The 26,358-nt window shown below is 51.5% G+C and overlaps 12 protein-coding genes across 12 annotated transcripts; 7 read left to right on the top strand and 5 right to left on the bottom strand.

Annotated features, from left to right (window-relative positions):
* Positions 1-1,117: 1,117 nt before the first annotated feature.
* Positions 1,118-4,006, top strand: BO83DRAFT_350213 (putative ATP citrate lyase, subunit 1). The gene is made up of 6 exons (XM_025528895.1): positions 1,118-1,458; positions 1,593-1,746; positions 1,801-1,917; positions 1,970-2,159; positions 2,213-3,308; positions 3,365-4,006. The coding sequence occupies exons 2-6, from the start codon at positions 1,607-1,609 to the stop codon at positions 3,790-3,792; spliced, it is 1,971 nt and encodes a 656-aa protein (XP_025382040.1). The 5' UTR covers positions 1,118-1,458; positions 1,593-1,606; the 3' UTR covers positions 3,793-4,006.
* A 210-nt stretch (positions 4,007-4,216) lies between these two features.
* BO83DRAFT_383597 (uncharacterized protein) lies at positions 4,217-5,082 on the top strand. The gene has a single exon (XM_025532506.1). The coding sequence runs from the start codon at positions 4,421-4,423 to the stop codon at positions 4,739-4,741; it is 321 nt and encodes a 106-aa protein (XP_025382041.1). The 5' UTR covers positions 4,217-4,420; the 3' UTR covers positions 4,742-5,082.
* A 231-nt stretch (positions 5,083-5,313) lies between these two features.
* On the bottom strand, positions 5,314-6,584 carry BO83DRAFT_373137 (GTPase GPN2). Its single transcript, XM_025530018.1, has 3 exons — positions 6,266-6,584; positions 6,105-6,205; positions 5,314-6,038 (listed from the first exon to the last, which is right to left on the bottom strand). Exons 1-3 carry the CDS (start codon positions 6,552-6,554, stop codon positions 5,367-5,369), a joined length of 1,062 nt encoding a protein of 353 aa, XP_025382042.1. The 5' UTR covers positions 6,555-6,584; the 3' UTR covers positions 5,314-5,366.
* Positions 6,585-6,729: 145 nt separating this feature from the next.
* BO83DRAFT_412778 (WD40 repeat domain-containing protein) lies at positions 6,730-8,085 on the top strand. Its single transcript, XM_025534436.1, has 3 exons — positions 6,730-6,761; positions 6,813-7,068; positions 7,136-8,085. Exons 1-3 carry the CDS (start codon positions 6,752-6,754, stop codon positions 7,932-7,934), a joined length of 1,065 nt encoding a protein of 354 aa, XP_025382043.1. The 5' UTR covers positions 6,730-6,751; the 3' UTR covers positions 7,935-8,085.
* Positions 8,066-9,452, bottom strand: BO83DRAFT_350225 (ribose-5-phosphate isomerase RKI1). The gene is made up of 2 exons (XM_025528896.1): positions 8,680-9,452; positions 8,066-8,615 (listed from the first exon to the last, which is right to left on the bottom strand). Exons 1-2 carry the CDS (start codon positions 9,056-9,058, stop codon positions 8,173-8,175), a joined length of 822 nt encoding a protein of 273 aa, XP_025382044.1. The 5' UTR covers positions 9,059-9,452; the 3' UTR covers positions 8,066-8,172.
* Positions 9,453-9,661: 209 nt separating this feature from the next.
* BO83DRAFT_350228 (NEDD8-activating enzyme E1 regulatory subunit) lies at positions 9,662-11,660 on the top strand. Its single transcript, XM_025528897.1, has 2 exons — positions 9,662-10,181; positions 10,243-11,660. Exons 1-2 carry the CDS (start codon positions 9,807-9,809, stop codon positions 11,542-11,544), a joined length of 1,677 nt encoding a protein of 558 aa, XP_025382045.1. The 5' UTR covers positions 9,662-9,806; the 3' UTR covers positions 11,545-11,660.
* Positions 11,661-11,858: 198 nt separating this feature from the next.
* BO83DRAFT_350230 (MFS transporter) lies at positions 11,859-13,931 on the top strand. The gene is made up of 5 exons (XM_025528898.1): positions 11,859-12,156; positions 12,215-12,235; positions 12,311-12,368; positions 12,430-12,489; positions 12,553-13,931. Exons 1-5 carry the CDS (start codon positions 12,037-12,039, stop codon positions 13,797-13,799), a joined length of 1,506 nt encoding a protein of 501 aa, XP_025382046.1. The 5' UTR covers positions 11,859-12,036; the 3' UTR covers positions 13,800-13,931.
* Positions 13,932-14,281: 350 nt separating this feature from the next.
* BO83DRAFT_373150 (putative carboxylesterase) lies at positions 14,282-16,273 on the top strand (the record flags this gene model as incomplete). The annotated part of the gene is made up of 6 exons (XM_025530019.1): positions 14,282-14,660; positions 14,729-14,898; positions 14,962-15,009; positions 15,063-15,244; positions 15,301-15,642; positions 15,695-16,273. Exons 1-6 carry the CDS (start codon positions 14,476-14,478, stop codon positions 16,271-16,273), a joined length of 1,506 nt encoding a protein of 501 aa, XP_025382047.1. The 5' UTR covers positions 14,282-14,475.
* A 473-nt stretch (positions 16,274-16,746) lies between these two features.
* BO83DRAFT_350236 (putative homogentisate 1,2-dioxygenase) lies at positions 16,747-18,852 on the top strand. Its single transcript, XM_025528899.1, has 7 exons — positions 16,747-17,046; positions 17,106-17,128; positions 17,190-17,364; positions 17,417-18,019; positions 18,079-18,241; positions 18,306-18,428; positions 18,488-18,852. Exons 1-7 carry the CDS (start codon positions 16,927-16,929, stop codon positions 18,745-18,747), a joined length of 1,467 nt encoding a protein of 488 aa, XP_025382048.1. The 5' UTR covers positions 16,747-16,926; the 3' UTR covers positions 18,748-18,852.
* A 472-nt stretch (positions 18,853-19,324) lies between these two features.
* BO83DRAFT_383604 (serine/threonine-protein phosphatase) lies at positions 19,325-21,310 on the bottom strand. The gene is made up of 6 exons (XM_025532507.1): positions 20,731-21,310; positions 20,608-20,649; positions 20,384-20,489; positions 19,788-20,321; positions 19,643-19,715; positions 19,325-19,584 (listed from the first exon to the last, which is right to left on the bottom strand). Exons 1-6 carry the CDS (start codon positions 20,878-20,880, stop codon positions 19,512-19,514), a joined length of 978 nt encoding a protein of 325 aa, XP_025382049.1. The 5' UTR covers positions 20,881-21,310; the 3' UTR covers positions 19,325-19,511.
* A 270-nt stretch (positions 21,311-21,580) lies between these two features.
* BO83DRAFT_373161 (proteasome inhibitor PI31 family protein) lies at positions 21,581-22,994 on the bottom strand. The gene is made up of 2 exons (XM_025530020.1): positions 22,727-22,994; positions 21,581-22,660 (listed from the first exon to the last, which is right to left on the bottom strand). Exons 1-2 carry the CDS (start codon positions 22,911-22,913, stop codon positions 21,765-21,767), a joined length of 1,083 nt encoding a protein of 360 aa, XP_025382050.1. The 5' UTR covers positions 22,914-22,994; the 3' UTR covers positions 21,581-21,764.
* A 766-nt stretch (positions 22,995-23,760) lies between these two features.
* On the bottom strand, positions 23,761-25,984 carry BO83DRAFT_442249 (acyl-CoA dehydrogenase family protein). The gene is made up of 4 exons (XM_025536396.1): positions 25,043-25,984; positions 24,759-24,984; positions 24,336-24,704; positions 23,761-24,285 (listed from the first exon to the last, which is right to left on the bottom strand). The coding sequence occupies exons 1-4, from the start codon at positions 25,644-25,646 to the stop codon at positions 23,949-23,951; spliced, it is 1,536 nt and encodes a 511-aa protein (XP_025382051.1). The 5' UTR covers positions 25,647-25,984; the 3' UTR covers positions 23,761-23,948.
* Between the last annotated feature and the right edge of the window lie 374 nt (positions 25,985-26,358).

A 26,358-nucleotide genomic window follows, 5' to 3' on the forward strand; every position in this document is an offset into this window, starting at 1 on the left:
GGGATGGTAACATGGCAGCACTACTCTATCTAGTATCTACATACAATATGCTGGAAGCCTAAACCTAATGTACATACCACAGATTGATGGGAAGGGCGATATACCTACTTGGGTAGGTGCCCGTATGATTCCAGAAGCATACTTTCATACTTTCCAAGTAATATCCCGTAGTATACCGCCGTTTGATCTTTCGGTGAGCGGCCAGCGAAGTGGAAAGAAAAACCTCCTTTGAATTTACGGGGCCTCGTGCATACGCATCGGCCCAGTCCCTGGCCGCAATTGGGACCTCCAGTTTGCTGATCCAGCAGACGGATGTAGGATCCACCCGCTTTAGCCCCAACCAGACCACCAGAACCACCTCCCGGTTCGATGTGTACGCAGTATCAATCAGAATGCCCTTGCCCCCGTAATACGGAGAACCGTGGTCTCGGTGTTGCTCAGACGGTCTATTTCGGTTTTTAACATATACTAAACTGATTCAAGACATTTCTGCATGCTCCGATTCTTGCCTACAATCTCATTTTTGGCAGTCAACGGAGTCCTCCGATTAGTTAGCCGAACAGGTGACAGTAGTCACCAAGTTTGTTGTAGACAACACAACTACGGAGTACTCCTCCCTACGCCTCTCCTAGTAGATACAGTAGTAGTATAGTGATCGGTCAATCAATCCCCCACGGAGTTTGTTGGGCGTTGGAATCTTTCACTACTCGCTTGATTCACCCGTCTTGTGAGCATAGTACTATACTCCGGACTCCGGACTCCGTAAGGATCAATCTTTCACTCTCCATCTCCAATCTCAAAACTATAGACGAGAATCGGCTTCTGACTGCGCAATGTCATTTCGGGTTGCTTGCCACTAGTCCGGTCGAGTGAAACGTCCCCCCCATAGCTGCTACTATTCTAGCGAAGTTGACCCATTTGTGATCCATCCTTGTCGAGATTTCCCCAACTGGGTTGTTTCGGACCAAGAGTTGCCTGCGCCAGGATCATTGATACTGTATGGTACGATCGATACGAACCCCATTCATACGCCCATACCAACTCTGTACTATGTACCTGCTCTTTCCTCACTTGGCCCCATAATTTTTCTACCCCCCCATCAAGCTTCCCGATATCGTCCCCTCCTTTAGCTACTTTTTTTTTTGTCCGTTCCATTTTCTTTTTATCTTACATCTTGTTTTTCTCTCATCTCCCGTCTTTTTCCCATCAGTCCACTTCCTTTCTCCTCCTCCTCCTCCTTCCAATTTCTCATTTCTCCATCTGGTTGCCTCGCTCTTCCAGCTTCCTACTCTTCTCTTCTCCCTCCTTCTCCCTCTACCATCCTAAACCACACTTCCTTTGTGTTCAGGTCGCAGTCTCACGAAGCGGCTTGTCACTTCTTCATTTATCTATATCTCCCATACCTACCTAATAATATCCTCCTTTAATCCTTTCTCCTATTCCCAACTCTGTTGACAGGTATGTGGGTTGTTCGATATATTATTATTACCATGGCGGATGCATTTCCCCTCCCACGGATTCTTCCCACACAGCACCCGCTTTATGAAAACCTTCTTGATCTCTTGACACTGACATCTTGCTCGCTCTCACAGAGTATTCAGCCAACATGCCTACCTCTGCTCCCCTCGTCAACACCGCCAATGGCGCCTCCGCCAACGACAACATCACCCGCTTCGACCCCCCCAGCCGTGTGCGCTCTCCCCTCAGCAACGCCCTCTTCCACAACAAGACGAGATGTTTCGTATAGTAAGTTGTGGTCTATAGCCGTGCTCAATTGCTCTGGCTGACAACCTGCCATAGTGGTATGCAGCCCCGTGCTGTCCAGGGTATGCTTGACTTCGACTTCATCTGCAAGCGTTCCACTCCCTCCGTCGCCGGTATCATCTACACCTTCGGTGGCCAGTTCGTGAGCAAGATGTACGGCAAACCAGGTCCCATCTCCTGAATTGAGATACTGATGCAATTACAGGTACTGGGGTACCAGCGAGACTCTTCTCCCCGTCTACCAGGATGTCTCCAAGGCCATGGCCAAGCACCCTGACGTTGACACCGTTGTCAACTTCGCCTCTTCCCGTTCCGTCTACAGCTCCACCATGGAGCTCATGGAGTGCCCCCAGATCCGCTCCATTGCCATCATTGCTGAGGGTGTCCCCGAGAGAGTAAGTTTTGCAAATCAGAGACACCATGTTGCTCTCCGCTAACAGCAGAACAGCGCGCTCGTGAGATCATGGTCAAGGCCAAGGAGAAGGGCATCACCATCATCGGACCTGCCACCGTCGGTGGTATCAAGCCCGGTGCCTTCAAGATCGGTAACACTGGTGGTATGATGGACAACATCGTTGCCTCCAAGCTCTACCGCAAGGGCTCCGTCGGTTACGTCTCCAAGTCCGGTGGTATGTCCAACGAACTCAACAACATCATCTCCCAGACCACCGACGGTGTCTACGAGGGTGTTGCCATTGGTGGTGACCGCTACCCCGGTACCACTTTCATCGACCACCTGCTCCGCTACCAGGCTGAGCCTGAGTGCAAGATCCTGGTTCTGCTGGGTGAGGTCGGTGGTGTTGAGGAGTACCGCGTCATCGAGGCCGTCAAGAATGGCACTATCACCAAGCCCATCGTCGCCTGGGCCATCGGTACCTGCGCTAGCATGTTCAAGACCGAGGTTCAGTTTGGTCACGCTGGTGCCTCTGCCAACTCCGACCTCGAGACTGCTGTTGCCAAGAACAAGGCCATGCGTGAGGCCGGTATCTTCGTCCCCGAGACCTTCGAGGACCTTCCCCAGACCCTCAAGGAGGTCTACGATGACCAGGTCAAGAAGGGTATCGTCAAGCCCCAGCCTGAGCCTGCCGTCCCTAAGATCCCCATCGACTACTCCTGGGCTCAGGAGCTGGGTCTCGTCCGTAAGCCCGCTGCTTTCATCTCCACCATCTCCGACGACCGTGGCCAGGAGCTCCTCTACGCCGGTATGCCCATCTCTGATGTCTTCCGTGAGGACATTGGCATTGGTGGTGTTATGTCTCTTCTGTGGTTCCGCCGCCGCCTCCCTGCCTACGCCAGCAAGTTCCTTGAGATGGTCCTCATGCTTACTGCTGACCACGGTCCTGCCGTGTCTGGTGCCATGAACACCATCATCACCACTCGTGCCGGCAAGGACTTGATCAGCGCTCTCGTCTCTGGTCTCCTGACCATCGGTTCTCGCTTCGGTGGTGCCCTGGACGGCGCTGCTGAGGAGTTCACCAAGGCCTTCGACAAGGGCATGAGCCCCCGTGACTTCGTTGACACCATGCGCAAGGAGAACAAGCTGAGTAAGTGAACCTTCATTGTACCTGTAATGTCGAACAGCCTCGCTAACTATGCACAGTCCCCGGTATTGGTCACCGTGTCAAGTCCCGCAACAACCCCGATCTCCGTGTCGAGCTCGTCAAGGAGTTCGCCAAGAAGCACTTCCCCAGCACCAAGCTGCTCGACTACGCCATTGCCGTCGAGACTGTCACCACCTCCAAGAAGGACAACCTCATCCTCAACGTCGACGGTTGCGTTGCTGTCTGCTTCGTTGACCTGATGCGCAACTGCGGTGCCTTCTCTTCCGAGGAGGTTGAGGACTACATGAAGATGGGTGTCCTCAACGGTCTCTTCGTCCTTGGTCGTTCCATTGGTCTCATTGCCCACTACCTCGACCAGAAGAGACTCCGCACTGGTCTGTACAGACACCCCTGGGATGACATCACCTACCTTCTCCCCGCCCTCCAGAAGGGTGGCTCCGAGGGCCGTGTCGAGGTCAGCGTCTAATTTTTTACTTAATACATTTACATCTCATGGATTAGTCATAAAATCCGTCATTGTTGACGTCGGAGTTGTGATGGCCTGTTTTCTTTTCACCCATGTTTCTGTCTGCATCGGTTTGGTTCGCTTCATATCTCATCTATTTCAACTTACAATCTGTAGTGGCACATGTGGCATGACTCGCTGTTAAAGGTTGATGAATATCACGCAACGATTAAAGAAATGTGCATTTTATCAAAATCGTAGATCAACGTAGATGTATTGCTGTAGTGGACTTTTTTATGCATGATTTGTTGATCTGCGGTTCCCAAAGTATGTTTCTTCATCCGAGTAGGCGGTATGTCCAGCGCAGGCCCACATGCGGCAGAAAAACGGCCTCTGCCCGCGCCGATCTGCTCGATATAACTACCATCTTCCAGCTTTCAAACATAATCAATCGACGTCAAACTTCCCATTCAGACCACGGCCGAATTCTCAATAATACTAATACCACACGCGCACTCTACTAGTAGGTGGCGCGCAAACAATCTCACCCAGAAATCATTTCGCAAACCAACTATCAACCTCCCATCACTACAACACAATCACCTCGAACTTTCCTCCATATCTCCAAGTACCACCAAAATACTAAACAATGGTCCGCCTCAAACACCGCTACATCCTCCTCGATATCCTCTATCCCGATCCCTCAACATGGCCCGCAGCCACCTCCCGCACCAAGAACAACAACAGCAACAGCAACAGCAACAGCAACCCCCAATCCAAATCCAAATCGCAAGCACAGCTACAAATCCACTCGCCCACATCCGACGCCCTAACACCGGGTCTCCTAGCAAAGATGGTGCGAGAGGAAGTCTCCCTCATGTTTGGCGATTACGGTGTTGGTAGATTAGGTGGGGCTGGCGCGGGGGGTATTAGTGGTATGTTTGTTTCCTTCCCCTGCCTTCATCTTTGATCTCACTTTTGCGCTTTTGGCCTGCTATGTTGTGTTGGGATAGGATAGTGAGACTGATGGTTTGGTTAACTGGTTGGGTGTACAGTGAAATATCTCTCCCCTGCTACTTCGACGGCGATTATTCGGTGTCCTCGCGCGTCGTTCCGGCTTGTCTGGACGGCGTTGACTTGCATGTCGCAGGTCCCTGGATTTAGTGACCCTGGGTCGAAGAGGTCGAGTTCGACCAGGGCTTGTGTGTTTCGGGTTATTAGGGTGTCGGGGACGATGCGCAAGGCTGAGGAGGAGGCGATTCGAAGGGCGAGGAGGGAGATTGTGAGGTTGAGGGAGGCGGAGGAGAGTGGGGTTTTGGAGGGGTTGTTGGGTGGGTTGGTTGATGTGGGTGGGGAGGTGAGTACGCCGGGTACTGGGGGGGAGGGGGATGTGGATGTGGATGTGGATGTGGATGTGGTGATGAGTGAGGATGATGATTGATGATGGACTGATGTGTATGGGAGTTATGTTTCAGGGTGGGGGCTTAGGTTTGGGTGCTGGGAGTTTTGTCTTGATCGTTTTCATTAGAGATACCCTATATTATACAGTGTGTGTGTGGATGGAATATAGATGCTGGAATAGATTCCATGTCATGTCATGATTTTCGTATAACCTTCACGCCGCCATCTGGTATCGAACCCCTGCCCAGATCGTCGTATTCGTCGTCATCATCGAAGTTCATATTGGGTTGCTTTGCTGATGCTTCTTCGGCTGCCTTTTCGTTGGCTTTCGCCTCTTCCTCCAGCTGCTTTAGCTCGTGCTCATCGTATGTGTCTTTCGCGTCAAGCCACCGCTCTTGCACGTCTCGGATGTCCATCTGTCCCAGGCCTTCGCGGACAGCAACCTGCCAGATGGAGTCGTTGGCACCCTCGGCGGGTCCGAAGACGTAGCCGCTAGCACGGTCGATAACGTGCAGGAGATTCATCATGCTCTTCTTGTCCTCTACGGCTAGCGTCTCGAAGCTCACTAGTCCGAATTCCTCCACTAGGTCGATGATCGCGTTATTGAGCGGTCCAAACTTCTCGTGTGATAGCCGTGATGATTCAGCTTCGAGGTGCGGTAGAAGGTAGCTGAGGTCTTGCACTTCTGTATAGTAGTCAAGGTTGAATGGCAGCTGGGAATAGTTCGATAAGTTGTCGATCTTGGTGAGGACGTTCAGGTGAGGTAGATCCATTTGGAGCATGGCGCGGAGGGAGAGGAGAAGGGCGGATATGTACATAGATGGTAGAGTGAGGTTGTAGGAGTCGATGAGATGGATCACGATTAGCTGCGCAACGTTCGTTGTTAGTATGCGCATAGCATGTAACTCCGGATGAGGCGGGTTATGACATACTCGGTAGCCCATCTTCTGCAATTTGAAGAATATGTTCCGGAGGGAAGAGTGGTGTGTGAACAGTTCAACTTGGCCCGGGCAGTCGAACAAGACGTAGTCCTCTATAGTATATAAGCATTAGCGTTTGTTCCAGTAACATCTTCACGGCAGAATGCGCATACCTCCGAGATCCTTCAGTCCCTCCTCAAGCCAGTCAAAGTTCTCCTCTAATTCCTCCAGCGCATACAAAATACCCCCGTTAGGCCCCAACTGATCCTCACTCATGATTTCCTCTAACGTGACAAGGTCGCGAACGTCCAGCGCGCACGGATATGATGTTTTATCATTTGCGGGGTCCAGATTCACAATGGAGCATTTGCGACCAATAGCTCCGAGGAACTGGTGCATGCCATTGCAGTAGGTTGACTTTCCGGCACCCGGGGGCCCTATCACAAGTTGTGCGAACGGCATGATGAAGATCTGCGCACAAGAATGTGTTCGATCTAGAGAATGTCCGACGTCAATGCAATCAATCGATGATGATGGCGGGGAGAATATTCCAGGGCGGTGGTGGACGGCAGAAAATGGTCTGAAGGTGAAGCTTCCATGACGACGGGCCGATCAACAACGATATACAATTGGGCTCGTTGAAGGTTCAAGCAAAGAATATGGCGTCAAGTAAGTCGCGAATTCTATATGTGGCAACCATCCTCCACTGACAGGTACCAGATCAATTTTCTGTCGCGTCCCCGCCGACGGATGCTATCTCCGCCTTGAAGTTCTCGCCCGACCCCGACTCCACGCGAATCGTCGTTTCTTCATGGGATAAGAACGTGTATCTGTACGACCTGCGCGACGAGAATGGCGCCGTCGGAGAAGGAAAGCTGTTACAGAAGTTCGAGCATCGTGCTCCGGTGTTGGATGTGTGTTTCGGCGCAACCGAGGATGAGATCTACACGGCTGGCTTGGACTGGGACGTCAAGAAGTGAGTGCATGTCTCCTCCGTTACCAACCGGCGCATCCTTAATCCATTCCCTGCTGACACCAAACAGAATTGATGTAGCATCATCCACCCAGACTGTCCTCAGTAGCCACGAAGCTGGCGTTCGCAGTGTCGTTTTCAGCAAGGAACACAACCTAGTAATATCCGCATCCTGGGACTCCACGCTGCATGTGCACCCGACGAACGATCCCGCCACAGCCCCCGCTATCATTCCCCTCCCCTCGAAGCCCTTCTCCATGTCTCTTACCGCTACGAAGCTCGTCGTCGCAATGGCTTCCCGCGCCCTACACATCTACGATCTGAAAGCATTGGCTATGCTCACCGCTCAGTCGGAGGGTACGGGCCCGAACAAGATTGAAATCGAGCCCTGGCAGCGAAGGGAGAGCAGCTTGAAGTTCATGACTCGCTCGGTAGCATGCATGCCTGACGATGCAGGATATGCGTCATCCAGCATTGAGGGGCGTGTTGCGGTCGAATGGTTCGATCCATCTGCTGAGTCGCAGGCCCGCAAATATGCCTTCAAGTGTCACCGACAGACGGCGGATGATGTCGACGTCGTCTACCCTGTCAATGCGCTGGCGTTCCACCCGGTCCACGGTACGTTTGCCTCCGGCGGTGGTGATGGAGTGGTCGCGCTTTGGGATGGTATCGCGAAGAGGAGAATCAGACAGTACCAGAAGTACCCGTCGAGTGTGGCTGCCGTGGACTTTAGCGGTAATGGAAAGTACCTGGCGATTGCGATTAGTCCGGGCTTCGAGGATGGGAAAGATGATGTTGTCGAAGGGACGGTTAAGATCTTTGTACGTGAGCTCGGAGAGACAGAAGCGAAGGGGAAGGGCGCCAAATAAACCTGAGTACATTGTCGCCTTATGAAATAACTTACTTTGTCTTGATGACCGGCGTGCGGAGACTGGTGTTCTTGTCCTTACTTTTGGTTCATTGAGATATCACAGTTACGAGGCACCAGGTTATAGAAAGCGTAAAATAGTCCGATTCGTGCTAACAGTCTACATGGTATCATTTGTACTTGTACTTTTTCTTCTAATCTCTTGACGTATCGTATATGGCGTTAGGGAGCAGTCCCATTCAAGCAGCGGCCTTTCTGACAGACACCGAGCCGTCAGGCATACCGAAGTAGGCAGCAATTGGCTTCTGGCCTCCGACACCACCGAGCGCCTGCGCCTGAGGGCCCGTCACGCCAGAGAAGATGCCCACGTCGAGAACACCGGGAATCTGCTTGATGGCCTGAGAGAGGGCGTGGACCTCCCACACGCCGTCCTTGCCACTGCCGTCCTTTCCGGCAGCGACGTCTGCCTGGGTCAGCAGAGTCTTGAAGGGAGCGTCGATAATGTAGAAGGCCTGGTCGGTCTTCAATGGGCCTTGCTTGGCATCGGAGTTCACGCGGATAGCGGGGTCAATGCTGCCAATTTCCTTGAGAGCACCGAGAACGCGACGGGCCGCGATAGGAGCGACTTCGATGGGGATGTACTTCCAGCCAGTGAGCAGGCGGGATTGGAGCTTGCGGGAGTCTATCAACGGGAAGTTAGTGCGCATGCCCTCCAGACACTATCGATCGGCGTATAATGTACTGACCAGCCACACAGATGAACTCCTTGGCCTGAAGAGCCACAATCTTCTCCTGGAAGAGACAAGCACCACCACCCTTGATCAGGTTCAGCTCATCGTCAACCTCATCGGCACCATCGAAGGCAACATCCAGAACCGTGCCCTCGGGGAGGGCATCGAAGTCCACCGCGGTCAGACCAGCGCTGACAATCAGTTGCTTGGACTGGAAGCCGGTGGGGACGTATTTGGTGGCGGAGGTGTCTATTCCGGACTCCTTGATGGCCTCGACCACATAGACAATGGTCGAACCACTGCCAATGCCGACGTATTTGGCGTCCTTGGGGTAGTGGTTCTCAACGGCAGCCTTACCGGCTGCGCGCTTTGCGGCTTCGACGACGCTGGCCATGGTGGATTGACGGCGAAAGGTAGCGTTGGGAAGGGAGAAGAGGGGCACAACGGGAGGAGACAGGCGATCTGGTCGTAAGCAGAGACGAACACGAGAATAAATAGAAGATGAGGGGAAACTGCCGAGCCGGGGTCTGTTGTTTAAGATTTAGTAGGCGGACTATTCCGGGGACAAGAAACCCTCGAATCGAGCCCCTGCAAATTCGGGGAGGAACCGTCAATTGTAGTGGATGCCCGCGGTGGGGGTGAGATGCGACAAGCCCAGGGAAAGTTTTCCAGCTAAAGGATTGGACCACTTACAGGGATAACAGACAGCCACGCGGAAGTGCGAATTTCATGGCATAGCAATTGAGATCTTGACAGCTTATATCATCCGCTTACAGAGTAGATCAGCGGTAATTCCGGAGTTGACTGAATGTTGTTCGGCGTCTTTTCCTCCGGCGGGGTTGTGTCGTCATAGTATTAGCAGCCTCAGGCATATAGGCAACAAGGCCATCAGCAGCTCTGGTGGGTCCGTGCATCGCTTTGATCATGTGACTGCAGCCAACATATGGATTCCAACGCTCTTACTTGATCGGAATATCAATACCTCAACAAGTCATCGGTCCATTCGGGTGCTTGTGATCGTGTTGCTCCATCTTCTTACAACCAGGGATTGTCACTGGAACATTACTCCAGCTTGTTGATCCCCCCTCTTTCGATCCGACTTGTCTTTGTCTATCTCCGTCTCTTCTCCGCTTTAGCCCCTCATGGCAGAGGCCTTCCCGAGTGCTTTGGTTGGACCGTCCTCGAAAGAGAGGAAATATGATCGCCAATTGCGCTTGTGGGCAGCAAGTGGACAGCAAGCTCTAGAAGAGTCCCGCGTGCTTCTCGTCAACTCTGACGAACCCTGGGGCAAGCACAACACGGGTGTATCCGGTGTAGTCGGCGTGGAAACCCTTAAGAACCTTGTACTTCCTGGAGTCGGAGGTTTCACGATTGTGGACCCTGCAGTTGTCACCGAGCCGGACCTCGGGGTCAACTTTTTCGTGGAAGAAGAGAGCTTGGGCAAGTCCCGAGCTGAGGAGACCTGTCGATTGCTACGAGAACTAAACCCGGACGTAGATGGAAGCTTCTATACTAAGGTGACTTCATCTACCCCAACTGCTCGATCCTGTTGCAGAGCTAACGAAGACTGAGTACAAGTCAATCTCAGAACTGCTGAAGGACCCTGAGTTTCTTCCGCAGCACAAGCTGGTCTTGGTGTCTGGACCGGTAAAACGCCCTTCTTTGGAGGCCATTTGCAAGGCTGCTAAAGAGTTTGGCATCCCAGTAATCTACACACGCTCGGTTGGATTCTATTCCACCTTCTCTCTCCAGCTCCCGGCCGCATTCCCTATAGTAGAGACACATCCAGATCCTGAAAGCACACAGGATCTCCGTCTCCTAAACCCTTGGCCTGAGTTGGCAGCGGCCGGTGCTAGCATTCGCAACCTGGACAGCCTGGATGATCACCAGCATGGCCATGTCCCGTACATTCTGCTTCTTCTGCATCACCTAGAACAGTGGAAAGAAGCGCATGATGGCCAGGTACCGTCGAACTACAAAGAGAAATCAGAATTCAGGGAACTGGTGCGGTCTAGTGCAAGAACAAGCAACCCAGAAGGTGGAGAGGAGAACTATGATGAGGCTGTTGCCGCAGTTTTGAAGACCTTGAACCCATTCAGCTTGCGCAGTTCTCTTCGTGAGATCTTTGAGATGGAGGAATGCAAGCACCCAGCCCCGGACTCGGCCAACTTCTGGATTATCGCGGCGGCCATCCGTGAATACTACCAGAGACACAGTGTACTTCCTTTACCGGGCTCTCTACCCGATATGAAGGCTCAATCAGCCGACTATGTTTCTCTTCAGAACATCTACAAGTCAAAGGCTCGAAAGGACATAGAAGAAGTTACCCAGATCGTCCGAAGCCTTGAAGCACAGCTTGGACCACGCCCGGCCCCAGCTTCGGACAAGGATATTGAGGTCTTCTGCAAGAATGCGGCTCACATCAAGGTTATCCATGGCCGCGATATTCCGATAGTGGATGGGGAGGCAACAACTTTAAAGGCGATTCGAAACAACATCAATATTCCAGACTCCCTTGTGCCGACTTTCCTTGCCTTCCAGGTCCTCGACGACATAATCACCGACATCCAAGCAGGCAAGAGATCAGAAGAGGCCTTAGATGATAAACAGGTATGGGACTCTGCAATCGAACGCATTATTGCTGCGCTTCAAACCGATGATCCATCCGCTATTGAGGACGGAGACGCAAGGGAGCGAATCCAACAGGCCGCCCAGGAGCTACGGAGGACACAAGGCGGTGAACTACACAACATCTCCTCGCTCACCGGAGGACTAGTCGCGCAGGAGGCGCTCAAAGTAATTACCAGGCAGTATGTGCCCTTGGATAACACTTGCATTTTTGACGGGGTGCGCAGCCGCAGCGAGATGTACAAACTATGAAGACGGTGGCGAATATGAGACCTGCAGTAGCCCCCATAAGGCAGCATTATGCCATGAGTCACGAAAATCAATACGCCACTAAACTATTGGTCACCAATATTACTTTTATATTCCAGAACCAGCAGTATTCAACCACTCATCTTCGCCGTAATCTGTAGATATTTCATCCCCTCCCGCTGATGAGTCTGTGACCCATCGATAAGACTGGGCTCGGGCCCCGCGGGCGCCGAGCAGATCGCCTAGCAACAGGATTTGACCCTGATCGGCCACTCGCTCATACACGTATAACTAGACCTCCATTCCTGATACAAATAATAAATCCTATCTAGCTCCCTGATCTTAAGTAATCTTCCTGATCTGCATTACACGAAAAACATCATTCCGTTAAAAGTCACACACTCATCGAAGCGCTGCGGTAAAGCCAGCCCCGATGTTGCGGAACGACCCAATCCCATCCAAGCAGTAATAGTACATACAATACCGCCTTATAACATGACCTGGAATCTGCGTGGCTTAGTGCCAGGGCAGAATGACACCAAGCCACCGGTATTCTTGAAGTGGAGGTCATCTAATGCGTTTATTATCTTTGTGGTGGTTTTTGCTGTCTTCACGGTATGCTTGGCTTTGCTTTTTCTTTTGACCCACGTGCTAACTACCAGATGTTGGATAGGATGTGTTACTTTATGGACTGGTACGTGGCTTGAGTGTACCATTGAAAATTCATTTATATCTGGGTTCAGCTTGCTGATGTTCAAGTCAATCGTAGATTGTTCCCGTGGCTCCTACCGCTTTACATGAGAGGGTCGGGATGTCTGTTGATCAGGGTGAGTCGACCATTTCGGTACTACAGATTAGTGAGTTTGTGCTGACTATAATATCGGATAGAACAATCATGGACGTCTATATTGTTAGCATTGTATGGCGCAGCGTTATTAGCAGCATCGCGTGAGTATCACCCTTGCAATATTGAGTTCAAGGAATGTTCATGCTAACGGACTGTCATACCAGCCGTTGCGGGCTACATCGCCGACCGCTTTGAATCTCGATGGTGGCCACTCATAGTTGGATTGCTGGCGCTGGGCGCTTCCACGGCTCTACTCTGCGTAGGGACTCACCTTAGTCTCTGGATCATCGGGCGTATTTTCCAGGGTGCATCTGCAGCGGTTGTATGGACGGTCGGAGCCGCGTTGCTGGTCGACACGGTGGGAAAAGATGGCCTTGGGCAGGCAATGGGCTATATCGGCATGGGTATGACCTTTGGAATCATGGGTGGGCCACTCCTTGGTGGTGTTATTTACGCCCGTGGCGGATACTATGCCGTCTTCGCTCTGGCTTTTGCCCTCGTTGGCGTGGACATTGTTTTGCGGCTGGTCATGATCGAGAAGAAGCATGCTGTGAAGTGGTTGCAACAGGAAAAGGAACAGAGTCCGGATATTTCGCCGTCGGAAACCATGGAGAAGTGCTCTGATGTGGAAGATGTTACTGATCATTTGCCCGCTGTTGCATCTGGTAATAAGTCAAAGGACCCGGTTTCAGTTGGACAGCAGTCTGCTGGAGGTGCTGGACATGCGAGTCCCAAGAAGACTAGAAGCGCTGTTCTTACTCTTCTCGCTTCAGAGCGCATGATAGTCACCATCTGGGCGTACTTCATCGTCTCCGTGGTCCTGACCTCGTTCGACAGCGTCCTTCCTCTCTTCGTTGAGGACACCTTTGGCTGGGACCAAACAGGCCAGGGGCTGATTTTCGTGCCCTTGTCCGTTCCTCATATTTCCGATCCATTCTTCGGCTGGATCAATGACAGGTTTGTGAATGCACGACGATACATGGCGGCAGGAGCACTGTTCTCCACCGTACCCTTCATGGTGCTGCTCCGTCTTGTCACGCACGATTCTATGGGCCAGAAGGTATTGTTATGCGCATTATTGGTTCTTATCGGCTTTTGTATAGCCTCATTGATGCCTCCCCTGTTGGTTGAGGCGTCATACATTGTGGAGGAAAAGGAAGCGCAGGACCCGAATATCTTCGGTAAGGGTGGTGCCATGGCTTTGTCATATGGCATCCTCAATTCCGCGTATGCTGCTGGAACCATTGTTGGCCCGTTCTTTGCGGGCTTTATCCGGCAAAGTGTGGGCTGGAAGACCATGACGTGGGCTTTGGCTTTGCTGACTGGTGTATCTGGCGTGCCTATTCTGTTGTTCTTGGGTGGGTTTTTGTTCAGGAAAAAGCGAAGTGAATCGGCTTCATCGGCTGAGTGATTGATTGCAGAGAAGGAAACAAAAGGCAAAGAAAAGGGGCGGGAACGAGGTTAGACGGATAACATAGATAATGTATATACATAGTAGTAATGTCTGGTAAAGAATTCTCACCTCAATAGACAAAGAATTGACATATCTCTCTAACGAAATCAAGCGTATCGAGGACTGTAATGACTGGGGTAAAGGATAGACAATTTCCAGGAGTTGTTGTTCTGAGGGGGAAGACAAGGAAGAGAATCAGACCAGTGGCACTTAGTACTAGTGAAACGGCAAGAAAACTACTCCCGCCTCCGTGCCTTCGAACCGAGCCCAGCCAGGAACCAGAAAGATCGACCAAAAGTAGAAAAGAAAGACCCAACTTAGGGCAGCGGGTGGATCTCCCCGCAACAGCCCCACCTCATGACGGCCAGCCCCAAGTTGCCCTCAATCCAGCCAGTCACCCAGCCAGACAGCTCGGATATCGGCATTTCCTGGTGAATCATGAGCCGGATCAGAAGGAACGAATGCTGAGAAATCACTGACGAAGACGAAGCTGAGCTAGAATGCTTCGTCATAGGAAGGATGACGAGCCGGTGGCACCATCCCCGCCTGTCTTTCCGGCTGTATCGCCCTGGAAACTGTCCTCAATTATACTTACTCTTCTTCATGTGTAGCATACTGTGAAAGCATTGGAAAAATGACATCTCCGCTACTACAACACCAGGGCCTCCGTGCGACTTTTACGGGGATTGAGAGGGTGTCGGAGGGAGTCACGGTGAATGAGTTTAGGGGTATCAAGTACGCATCTGTCCCCGCGCGGTTTGAGCGGGCTCAGCCGGTGGATGACTTTGGGGATGCTGTGGTTGATGCTTCTCAATATGGGTACTGTTTAGAATCCTTCTATGCTGGATGCGTGAATCAGTGCTGATATTAGATTCAATCTTGGGTAGGCCGAGGTGTCCACAGGTCGATGTTGATGTTCGCCATTTGCTGCGCATCCCGGAGGACTTTCCAATTGAAAAAGAGCTTGAGGATGAATTTGAATGTCTGAACTTGGATATTACCTGTCCTCCGGCGTCTTCTGCCAAAGGACCTCTTCCTGTTCTTTTGTGGATATATGGTATGTAACGTCATATGCTCTTTCTATACTGTCTAGAAAGCAATTGCTAAATACATCGTACAGGAGGATCCCAGGTGGTGACGTTTTGCTCAGCTGCATCGAAGATCTGCGGTAAGAGAAGCCAAGAGTGTTCCATCATCAGCAACTGACAACGGAGTCAATAGATCCCGTCAAAATTGTCGCGGACTCTATCAAAACCGGCCAGCCTATTATCTTCGTCTCAATCAACTACCGACTCAATATCTTCAGCTTTGGTGACGGCAAGGAGAAGAACCTTGCTGTCAAGGATCAGAAACTGGGTATTGAATGGGTGCGGAACAACATCTCCGCCTTTGGAGGCGATCCAGTATGTACTACGTCGCGCGGTGGTCTATCTACTAAAGCTAATCGGTATCCCTACAGAACAACATCACATTGGCTGGAGAGAGTGCTGGGGCGGTATATACTCATGCTCATCTAGTCACCGGTACACCTGTTAAGAGGGCCGTTCTGGCTTCTGGATCGCTCTATCTCTCTTCTCCCTTGCCGGTTGAGAAGGGTCAAGGTCTCATCAAGGCGCTGGAAGCCAAGGTGCAGGAACTGGGCGAGCCGTCACTCCGGCTGTCGTCGGTGCCCGCTCTATTGCAGGCATTGAAGGGGTGCAATGTGAACACCATGTGGATACAAGAGGATGAGGATTTTCAAGGATGGGAAGGCAAGTCTGAGTTAGTGGACGAACTCATGATTGGCGATACGGAGTATGAGGTGGGTGATCCTTCGTCGCAGTATTTGAAAGCATATACTTACCTCCGTGCAGTCGGTCATCTGGAGGAACGGAATCGAGACATTCGATGGAGAAGCCATTACTGCAGCGTTTTCGCAGGATGAGAAATGGGGCACAAAGTTACGCAAGATGTATCAGGTTGTCGCTGATCGACCAACCGCCTGCAAGCTGGGTGCACTGGATCTTGTGAATGATGTCCGTTATACACTGCCGGTGGAAGTCGTAGCCGAGAAACTGCAGGCAGCAGGGAAACGAGTCTACAAGTATGTGATTGACCAGGCCAACCCGTGGCAGGCATCCAGCCGAGCCCATCACGCTGTTGACCTGCTGTTCTTGTTTGATGGCGTCGACCTGTCCTTCAACCCTGCTGCACAAGCTGTCGGTCAGGAGATGCGGACGCGTTGGGTACAGTTCGTCAACGGGGGTAGTCCGTGGTCTACGGAGCGAAGATTCGCCTACGGACCTCTGGGGAGCTGTGGAGAGATTTCTGAAGCGCAATTTGCGTCTAGACGACGGGTCGAGCATGTTCAAGCTCTAAGAGAGGCTGGGATGGGTGTCTATATGCCTGTTGTATTTGCCTTGACGGCAGGCAAGATTAGCTTGTTGAATTAGACGGCGATCTACTCCATAGTTTCAATTGCGATACATAGAAGAATTTTCAAATACAATGCCTTTAACACATCCTATACTATTATTACTTTTGTCTGTATCACAAATACATATTTCTTTTTGGGAGGATATAGTATACATCGGCAATTCCAGCGGTGACTGCTACCCGGGGGTGTCCCCGCAAGCCCAAAGGCGGGCGAACTTCCCCACCGTTACTCAGGCCTGACTCATGTGGGGTCGCTCCACTGGTTGATGCCTGAGGTGCCTGAAGTTGCCTGAGCTCCTCATGGCTTCTACTGCTCTCGGCAACACTACCCCCTCGACATCTGCCGAACAGTCCCAATTACTTGCCAACTTCCCATATTGTATGCAACCCATCCAATACTCCCAAACTCTGGTCTCATCCATCCATCCTGACTTGCTGTCTTGGAATCAGCTGGCCCGGATATCCGGATGGCCAGCGGTCTGATTAATTGCTTCATAATGGCTTCCCGCTTGGACCGACTCCACCAGCTCAAGTATATGAGCCTGCTGGAACCTGCCCCGGCTCTTCTCCCCATATATCACGATTCATGACTCCATAAACGCTGTATTCTCTTTTCCTCCAAGCCCCCTTTTCTTCTACAATAGCTCCTTTCCAAGACCTACCACCCATCATGCCCTCCACAAGTGACCTCGCCGACCCCAAAGAATACCAGAAGATCTTCCACTGGGCAGAGACACAAAAGGATGGCGCCATTCCCTCCTTCGCTACCAGACGAAATGATCCTTATGAAGTAAGTGTCTTGTGCCAATGTCTATCCTCTGCTTACCGTCGCTAACTCAAGCGTAACAGTACCAAGCCGGATTCGGCAACTCGTATGTCAAAGCGTTCTCCTGCATCTAGCGATTCAACTGGCTGATGTAGTTAATCTACTAGGTTCGCCTCCGAGGCTGTGCCTGGCACCCTTCCACAGGGCCAAAACAGTCCTCGTAATGTCCGCTTTGGCCTGTACGCCGAGCAGATGACGGCCACGGCCTTCATTGCCCCGAGACATTGCAACAAGAAGGCATGGCTGTACCGTGCCCGTCCGGCTGTTGCCCACCAGGGATTCGTATGTTCTGCATCTGTCATTCAGAATTGCTACCTACTAACATTGACCATAGACCGACCTTCCCGATAACAAGGACACAGAATCCAACTTTCTCCCTCTGAACCCCCGCGTTCATGTCTCCCCTACCCAGCTTGCCTGGCACCCTTTTGACATTCCGACCAATGGCGAAGTAGACTTCGTCTCTGGTCTGAAGACTGTGGCTGGCTCGGGCGAGCCAACCCTCCGGGAAGGCCTGGCCACCCACGTCTACACTGCTAACACCAGCATGACCAAGAAGGCTTTTGTCAACTCGGATGGTGAGATGGCCATCGTCCCTCAACAGGGTGCACTGGACATTCAGACCGAGTTTGGCCCCTTGTTCGTCCAGCCCGGAGAGATTGTCATTATCCAACGCGGCATCCGATTCCGCGTAGAGCTTCCTGATGGGCCTTCTCGTGGTTACATTCTTGAAATCTGGGGTAGTCAATTCGAACTCCCTGAGCTGGGACCGTTGGGTGCCAATGGACTCGCCAATGCACGGGACTTCCTCTACCCTACAGCCAAGTATGAGATCTCCAAGGAGCCTTGGGAAATCGTGTACAAGCTGGGCGGAAAGTTCTTCAAGAGTACGCAAAATCACAGTCCGTTTGACGTGGTTGCCTGGCACGGTAATTATGTATGCTACTCCCCTGTCCAGCATGCTCCCGAGCAAAAGTAGACTAATGGGTCATACAGGTGCCTTACAAGTACGACATGACCAAGTTCGTCAACGTCGGCTCCATCTCTGTTGATCATATGGACCCCTCCATCTTCTGTGTCCTTACAGCCAAGTCTCGGGATCCCACTGCTCCCTTGGCCGATCTACTCATCTTCTCACCTCGCTGGGACGTTGCATCCCGTACGTTCCTCCCGCAATCTGAAATCACTTGACTTTCCCACCTCGCTAACAACAACGAAATCAGACACCTACCGACCTCCATACTACCACCGCAACGCCGCCTCCGAACTGATGGGTCTCATCTACGGCGACTACGGCGGTCGTTCCGACGCCTTCCAGCCCGGAAGTGTCTCCTTCGAATGTGGCAGTAAGCATCTCCCCCATTACAAACCAAATAGATCATCCATCTAAGTCAATCATCAACAGTGGTCCCCCACGGCGTAGCCTACGAGGAATTCAAAGCTGCCACGGAAGTCGACCCGCCAGCCATGCGGATCTCCGAGGCCTCAATGGCATTCATGTTCGAGTCGAGTCGCCCATTCACCATCACCGACTACGCGTGGACAAGCAACAAGCGCCACGAGCACGAGCCTAAGATGTGGGATAACCTCGTTGACAACTTCTCCAAGCACGAGAAGGAAGTCGAGGAGTTATTGGCCAAGAAGGCTCAGGGGATGAAGATCTAAATTTTGTATAGCACATGTAATGCTATGTTTTGATTTTGTTTTTCTCCCTTGAGCTTAGCCATTGCTTTTCTGTGTGCGTGTCCTTGTTTATGCCTGTGATCTTTGTCATGATTGTATTACTAGATGTCTTGTTTGTACATATTTGAGACACTAGTCGTATATGCCAACATTACCTTTTTGTGAGTGCTCTGAAGAAGTGTGACGTGTGCATGACGTATAGTATATTCAGGTACCATCACTCGTAGAATGCCATAACTACATGATTCCCCATTTCTTTGCATTCGTTGAGGGGTTTAGAGAGAAGAGTTAGGCGGCTCACCGCTCAGAAAAGAGGAGGGGCAACAGAGGAGGATAACCACCAAATGCTTGAGTATGCCTAAATTCAAGACAAATGGGTAGAAAATGATAAATGACTACGGTTGGTCTGTCATATTGGGCTCGAAGCTCATAATGCAGGTGTGGTGTATGTCTACCTGAGGCGCATACCGGTTTTCAGGCAGCGACCCCCCACTGGGTGGCAACAAGATACCAGAATGCACATTGTTTTGTATTATGGCGGTATAGAAAAAACAACAAGTCTTCGGAACGTCTTTTATTTTCATGAATTGGTATCAACACGGTCAGAAATACGGACATACAATTATTTAGGCCAGACCGCCTTGGTTGTGTCTTTCTGTTGCCAAACGTCCCTGGAGCCCTTTCGAAGGGTCGGAGAACCTCAACTTGCCAGAGGTGAGCCGGTTATGTCTATCACAAAAATCAAATCACAGGAAGTAGTCGGGTGTGCGCCTCGAGACCATGGGTTCTCCTGCACGCGGGCAGGGATCGAATTGTAAGCTGTAAATTGCGTCAGTAAAATTACTTCCCCAATTGCAACGGTGGGGTCACCACATACAAGGTATATTTCAGATGCTCGTCAATTTCCATAATTGCGGCTTGGTTACCGCAGCGGTAGCAGTAGTTAGGAGCTGAAGAAACGTGGTTAGTCAGGACCGCCCATATCACGCGTGACGAGAGCCAAATTCTGCAGTGCAGCATACCGGAGAAAATCGTGACCACATTTCTATCCTGGGACCAGTTGTAACCCTCCATTACCAGCTGGTGCGCCCGTGCCACCAGAGTCAAGCCGTTGTTGTGATTAAATGCCTCCGAAATATCCTGCCCGAATGTGTATCCAGCACCACGGGGAGAGATACCCCAGCCGCATCGGTCGTCGGGGTCACTCCACAGAAGGTCGCACATGGGACCCTCGTGCGGGACCTCCTGAATCCGATCCAGAGAGCGGATGTTGTCAAGGGTGTCGATTGACGGGCTCAGACCGCCGTGCAGACAGAAGATCTGGTTCTCGATAAGTGCGGTGAGGGGGAGGTAGTCGAAAAGGTCGGTGAAGTATTTCCACACGTTAGCGTTGCCGTACTTGCGCAGGCACTCATCGTAGAAGCCGTAGACTTGCGTGATCTGGCGCGACTCGTGGTTTCCTCGCAGGATGGTGATACGCTGGGGGTAACGGATTTTGAGGCAGACAAGGAGCGTGACGGTCTCTACAGAGTAGTAACCACGGTCGACGTAGTCACCTAGTGGGCGGGCGGGTGAGCCAAGGGGGACGACTGGCATAAGCGGTAACACGCCAACTCACCCATAAACAGGTAGTTTGTATCCGGATTGGGGCCACCAATGCGGAACAGCTCCATCAGATCATGGAACTGACCGTGTATGTCACCGCACACAGTCACTGGACATTTCTATAGATTGGAAAAGAGTCAGTCCCGATCGGTCGCAACGGCCGCGGGGCCACGAGCAGGGCCGGGCAGCGCGGGAAGGCAGGCCACAACAACAACAGCAGAAAAGTCAATCACATACCACGGGCTGCACGTTCGACTCATCCTGCAAAACCTCTCTTGCCTATGTAAAAAAAAACACGACCACGATTAGGATTATTCATTCCCAGATATACGCAAAATTCCCAGCAGAAGCAGCACACACCCGATCACAAAGCCTCCGGACATCTTCCTCCGCTAGTTGCTTGCAGGTCATCAAGCTTTCGATCCATCCATCGAGGGTGGGTATGGACCCCGGGTCGGTGGTCGGGGAGAGGTGGTGAGGTTCGGGCGACCGCGCCGTATCGATCTCCATGTTATTGTCCATTGAAAGTGACCACCAAAAGCGAGGATGAGGGTGGTGGGGGGAAAGAGAGCGAGTTCAAGATGACTGCAACCGAGGGGGGCCGGTGGAGCGGGACCAACTGGGGAGGGGAGGTCTCGTGAGGGAGGCGTGGATTTCTTAGAGGGGGAGAACCAGGTCGGTCGGACGAGACACGGTGCACCAACGGAAATTGAACTGACGGACCAAGAATGGGACAGCAAACCCTGTCACCCACAGATTGAAGAAAGATAAGAGGGGTAAATAAGGGGGTTTGAAATGTGGAGGGATTGGAGGGGGGAAGGAAGAAAGATGAAAGGGAAAAGGTTGGGGGGAGGGGAATGGACAAGAGAGAATAGGGAAAGGGAGGTGTGAGCTGGGATGGCGGTGGTGCTGGTGGCTGCTTGGTAGTGGTGGTGGTCAGTGGAACAGTCAGAGAGAAGGTACAACTTAACTAGCAGTATGTTCTTGCTGGTCGTGCGAAACTCGCCCAAAACTGGGCTTCCCAAGTCCGTGCGCCACACCGCCCGCCTTCCCCTTCCAGCTATGCATCAGCCACACTTACCCTGTTCTTTTCTTCTTTCGCCCTTTTTCTTGCCCCAGAAATTATTACAGCTTTCTATGGTACCCGCCACATTGGTGTGGAGGGGAACAAGAACAACAACAACACATCCATTGAATTTACTGATTGCATGAAATCAAACATATCGATTGTTCCATAATAGAGTAACACTAATCTCAACATTCATAATACATACAAAATCATATCATCACTCATTCTGTGTCATCACGTCGTGCACTAACTAATTATGTACGGTGTAGTCTTCAAACAAACTTTGCTCTGCAAAATTTCCGCCCCCAAGCCTCAGCCGCCGCGCTTAAATGATGTCACCACCAAATCCCCCGAACCCTCCGCCAAACCCGCGTCCCCCATACGGCCCCTGTCCTCGTCCAAACGGTGCCCCTTGTCCGGGTCCTACCGGATCATACCGCGATCCTGGTGGTGCTTGAGGATCGTACCCTTGTCCACGAGGTCCACCAAACAGAGGATCATCGAACGTGGGATGCATGCCACCACCACCGCCGCCACCTCCTAGCCCAGGGCCTATACCTCCTCGCAAAGGATCATTCGGACCTAGTCCCGCTGGGTACAAATCTCGGTCTCCAATGTTCATCGGGTTTCTTCCTCCCATACCTCCCGGGTATCCTCGAGGGGGTCTCTGAATTTCGAACTCATCCTCAAATCCTGGTGGCGGAAAATCCCCAGCTGGGACGGGTCGTCGGGGATGCACCGCCAGGGGGTCGTCAAATGGGTACGGGCGAGCAGGTTGGGGCATCGGATCGTCTCGTAGAGGATCATGGCGTGGAGGTCTCTCCAGAGTTCTTTCGCGCAACGTCTCCTGTGGCTGGTCGAAATCTTCGTAGCCTTCTTTGTACAGTCCAGGCGCCAGCTTCTGGATGACGTTGATCTTAAATAATCCGATCAAGTCTTGAATACGAGAGGGAGATATAAATGCTTCGCGAAGTGCTGCTGGGAGATCCTCGGCGGTAGGGGGCAAGGGAAGCGCGGATTCGGAGACGTAGTCTTTCACCGGAAGATCGAAGGATGTCGTTCTGTCATCGCCCAAAGCCAAGGCGAAAATGACAGCATTATTTCCAAGCCGGCTAATCTTGAGCAGATATTGCATCGACGACTGTGAATGGGCGTAGCGGAAGGCAAAGGCCGTGTTGGCGTTCCATTCTGCGGGGAGTGAGGGGCTATTGGATTGGTTCTCTGAGAGGTTGAGAATCATCAGTAAGACGTATTTCTATTAATTTGGAGTGTTCGCATTGCACGTACCTAGCGTGTGGTCTTCCCCGAGTCCAACTAAGCGGAAGCCGACTGCTGTCATGGACGCATGGCCGACTAGAGCGATCGCCTCGTATGGCGTCTTGAGGCTAGGCGGCGCGGCCCCATCTGCGCAAAGAGCTGATGCGGCGATCGCCAACACACTGTCCGAGCTTAAGGAAGCAGTGCTTTCAGCCATCTTGATGGATGACAAAGATAAAAGATAATTTCTGAAAGGAGAAGGAGTGAGATGTGAGTGTGAAGATGTCTGTATTTAAGAGGGGGCTTGAGGGCGCTTACGACTTCATTGCAGCCTGCGGAGAACCTCGTAATCTATGATTAGTCAGGATCGCGCCTTCCCAGATAGATAACACCATCGACTATCTATACTACAGTCAATTTACCATTTCACATATTAGTTCAATGGTGCTAATACATTTAGAGAATACAAATACTAAGTTTTGACTTACTGGACGTTTTGCTAAATCAATGAATGTCATCATAGACTGGGCCAGAGTTGTTTAATGATTTAGTTGTTACTACATATATATTTCACGACACATGAAGACTACTACTATTAGTACTAGTATAATGATGAACTGGTTCGATTAACCACTGTTACGTTTCGACCCTAATTACATACCATCACACCATGCATTTACCCCTTACTAGAGGATAACTTATAGGCATGAGATTACAGAAAAATCTCGGAGGATCTGCCGATGATATAGGGGGATAGCACCCAATAACGTTAGCCGACAAGGCTACTTGGGGTGACACAGGAGTGTGATAAGGACCATCCACCAAAGCAGTGATCCGAGGCGCTTCTCTCTTTGAGAATCTCATGCTTGACATAGAGAAGGGACAATCGGACAGCTGCGACGGAAATCTTGCTTGAGCTATTTAAAGACTTACAGCTTCAACTCTATCACAAAGCCCAAAGAACTCTCCGAGCATGTCTCAAGTCCGAAAACCTTACTTCCTGCAGGAACCTGTGCCATAAGCCGACTGCTATTGGTGGCGGCATCTACCATTTCCTCGAACCCGTTTCAGAAGTACGAAGGCTTCTCTAAGTGCTTATGATGGACAGACGATGTTAGCACGACCTCGAGGATCAGATTGATTCAAGGACCTTTGTGTACAATCAAATCTTATGCAAAAGGCAGATGACCAATACCCGATGACTATAAACTAATACCCTGTCCCGCAGGGCCTTCGATTAAAAAAGCAATATCTACAACATCGCCTTGGGGAACTTCTTCATCGCCTGACGAACTCCCAGATCGGCCAGAATCTCCTCCGTGCCACCCAAGATGGCATCAAACTTGTATGTCCGGTGGAACATCTCAATGACCTTACCCATGCCGGACTGGGTCAAACCCCGTCCACCAAAGATGTTGGTCGCAAGGTCTGCGATCTCCTGTGCGGAGCGGGTGGCATGAGACTTGAGCAGGCCGATGGGACCACCCAGATTAGCCGACTGCTGCGCATAGGTCATGTTGCACATCTGGTATGCAATAGATTCCAGCCAGGCCTGGTTCGATTCGCAAAGTGAGATCATTCGGGCAAGTCTGAAATATGTTAGCCTGCTAAAGTCCCAGCAACAACGTCGGAAACTTACTTTTGCCGCATAACAGGCTGCTCAATCAGCTTCTTGCCAAAGACGATGCGCTGGTTACACCACTTCATGCACTCCTCCACAACGGTCATGCACATGCGAACCACACTGCAACACATCATGAAGCGCTCGTGGTTGAAGTTGCTCATAATCACAATGAAACCCTTATCCTCCTCACCCAGAAGGTTCTCCACAGGGACCTTGACGTTCTCGAACTGAACAAACGCGGTGGCAGCTGCTGTCGAGTAGGAGGTCTTGATCTGCTTCGTCTCGACTCCTTCGTCGCGGGGAATCAGGAGCACCGAGAAACCCTTTTCGGTCCGGCAGCCAGTGACAAAGTAGTCGCAGAACATGCCATTGGTGATCCATTTCCTGGAATAAGGGTAAGTTCTTGTACCTCTAACTGAAGAACCGAGCTATACGTACTTGGTTCCGTTCACGATGAAGTGCTTGCCGTCAGGGGTTTTCTTCGCGGTCGTGCGAAGACCAGCGACATCACTACCGGCAAATGCCTCTGTAACCGCCAGGCACATCTTTTTCTTTCCAGACAGAACTTCGTCTGTGATCTTCTGCCGAAGAGGCTCATTACGAAGCCACTGCTGGACGGCAGTCAAACTGATACACATGCCTGCCATGTTACCGTCCTGAAAGCCTGCTAACAGTCAGTACACTGTCCCACCGGCCCAGGCCAACGTGAAGAGCAAACTAACCTCGAGCATTAGATCTCACCAACTCCTGGGAGAGCACCATGTCATGCAAGTAATCGAACTCCTTTCCATCGATGACACCGCCCAGAAGCTTCCGCCCGTGCAAATGCTTCCCCGGACCCAAGCGCATTGCTAGGATTCCTGCATCTGCCATGCGATCGATCAACTCCTGACTGATATAGGTGCCATCCTTCTCCTTCTCCTGTGCCTCAGGGGTAATATAGCGATCCGTGAACTCCCGGAGAGCTTTCTGAAGGCGACGGTGGCTGTCATTAAAGTAGGGGCTCTTGAATTGCGGACGCAGCCATAGAGGCTCGGCGTAAGGAACCTGGCTCAGGCTGCCGGGCTCGGGTGTGACAATCTCTGGGGTTTCGCCGGCTACCGTTCCAATGCAAAGATCCTTGTATTTCTCGATGACTTCCTGTCGATGAAGATTATAGAAATCAACCGTGGCATCCGTGCCGGCGACTTGGTTCAAAACAACACTGCCACCGGGGTGTGCGTCGATAAAATCGGTCAAATCGTACACGCGATGATCGATAATGCACCAAACAGAGTCCTCCGTGTTGTGCTGCGCAACCTCGGCGCGGGTGAAAGTCTTCGACATGGTCGCGTTGTTGCTATGCCACAGTTTCGTATACCACAAACAAAGAGAAGCCCAGAGCCTTGCAGAAATAGAACAAGAGCTGCAGAAGAATGCGGGGAAGTAAATCCGTCCACGGTCTGGTTTTTAAGTCATTGTTGCCAATCAATGCGAGTGGATTAGTATCCCTTAAAGCATGCCCCGATGTGCCGAGGTTTTTACCACATTAGGAAAAGGCCGATCATCTGATAGTTCACCGAGACCACGGTTAGCTTCAGCTTTGGACCCTCTTCGCCTTTCTCATTATTGTTCAAACCTTACAGAAATTCGAACTTGTGTTCCCAATAAAGGTGTCAGTATTGCAAGATCCATGATGCAATCGCGCACTGCATGCGAAGCAGTGATAGCAAAGTGAATGACCTGTCGCATCTGCAGAACGGCGCGTGATGCTCACCATCAGGCAATCGGCCTATTTACCCGGAACTGCCTCGGTTATGCTGATATTGGAACGGACCACCACTGGCTCAGATTGGTGGCGTGGCGTCTGATCTCAATTATGGGAATTGACGCAGCTGAGTGGCTCGAGCTTCTTCAGAGCCAATGACAGACAGGATGATAGGAACCTGGCCGCGATCGACTGCGGAGACAGGTGTCTACACTTTTGTTATGGTTAATGTTAATGGCCGCTGTCTACAACATGCACCGCCTGATAAGAATTGAACTGGTAAGCTGATAG

This window comes from Aspergillus eucalypticola, assembly GCF_003184535.1.
Source record: "Aspergillus eucalypticola CBS 122712 chromosome Unknown BO83scaffold_49, whole genome shotgun sequence".
NCBI classification, from domain to species: Eukaryota; Fungi; Ascomycota; class Eurotiomycetes; order Eurotiales; family Aspergillaceae; genus Aspergillus; species Aspergillus eucalypticola.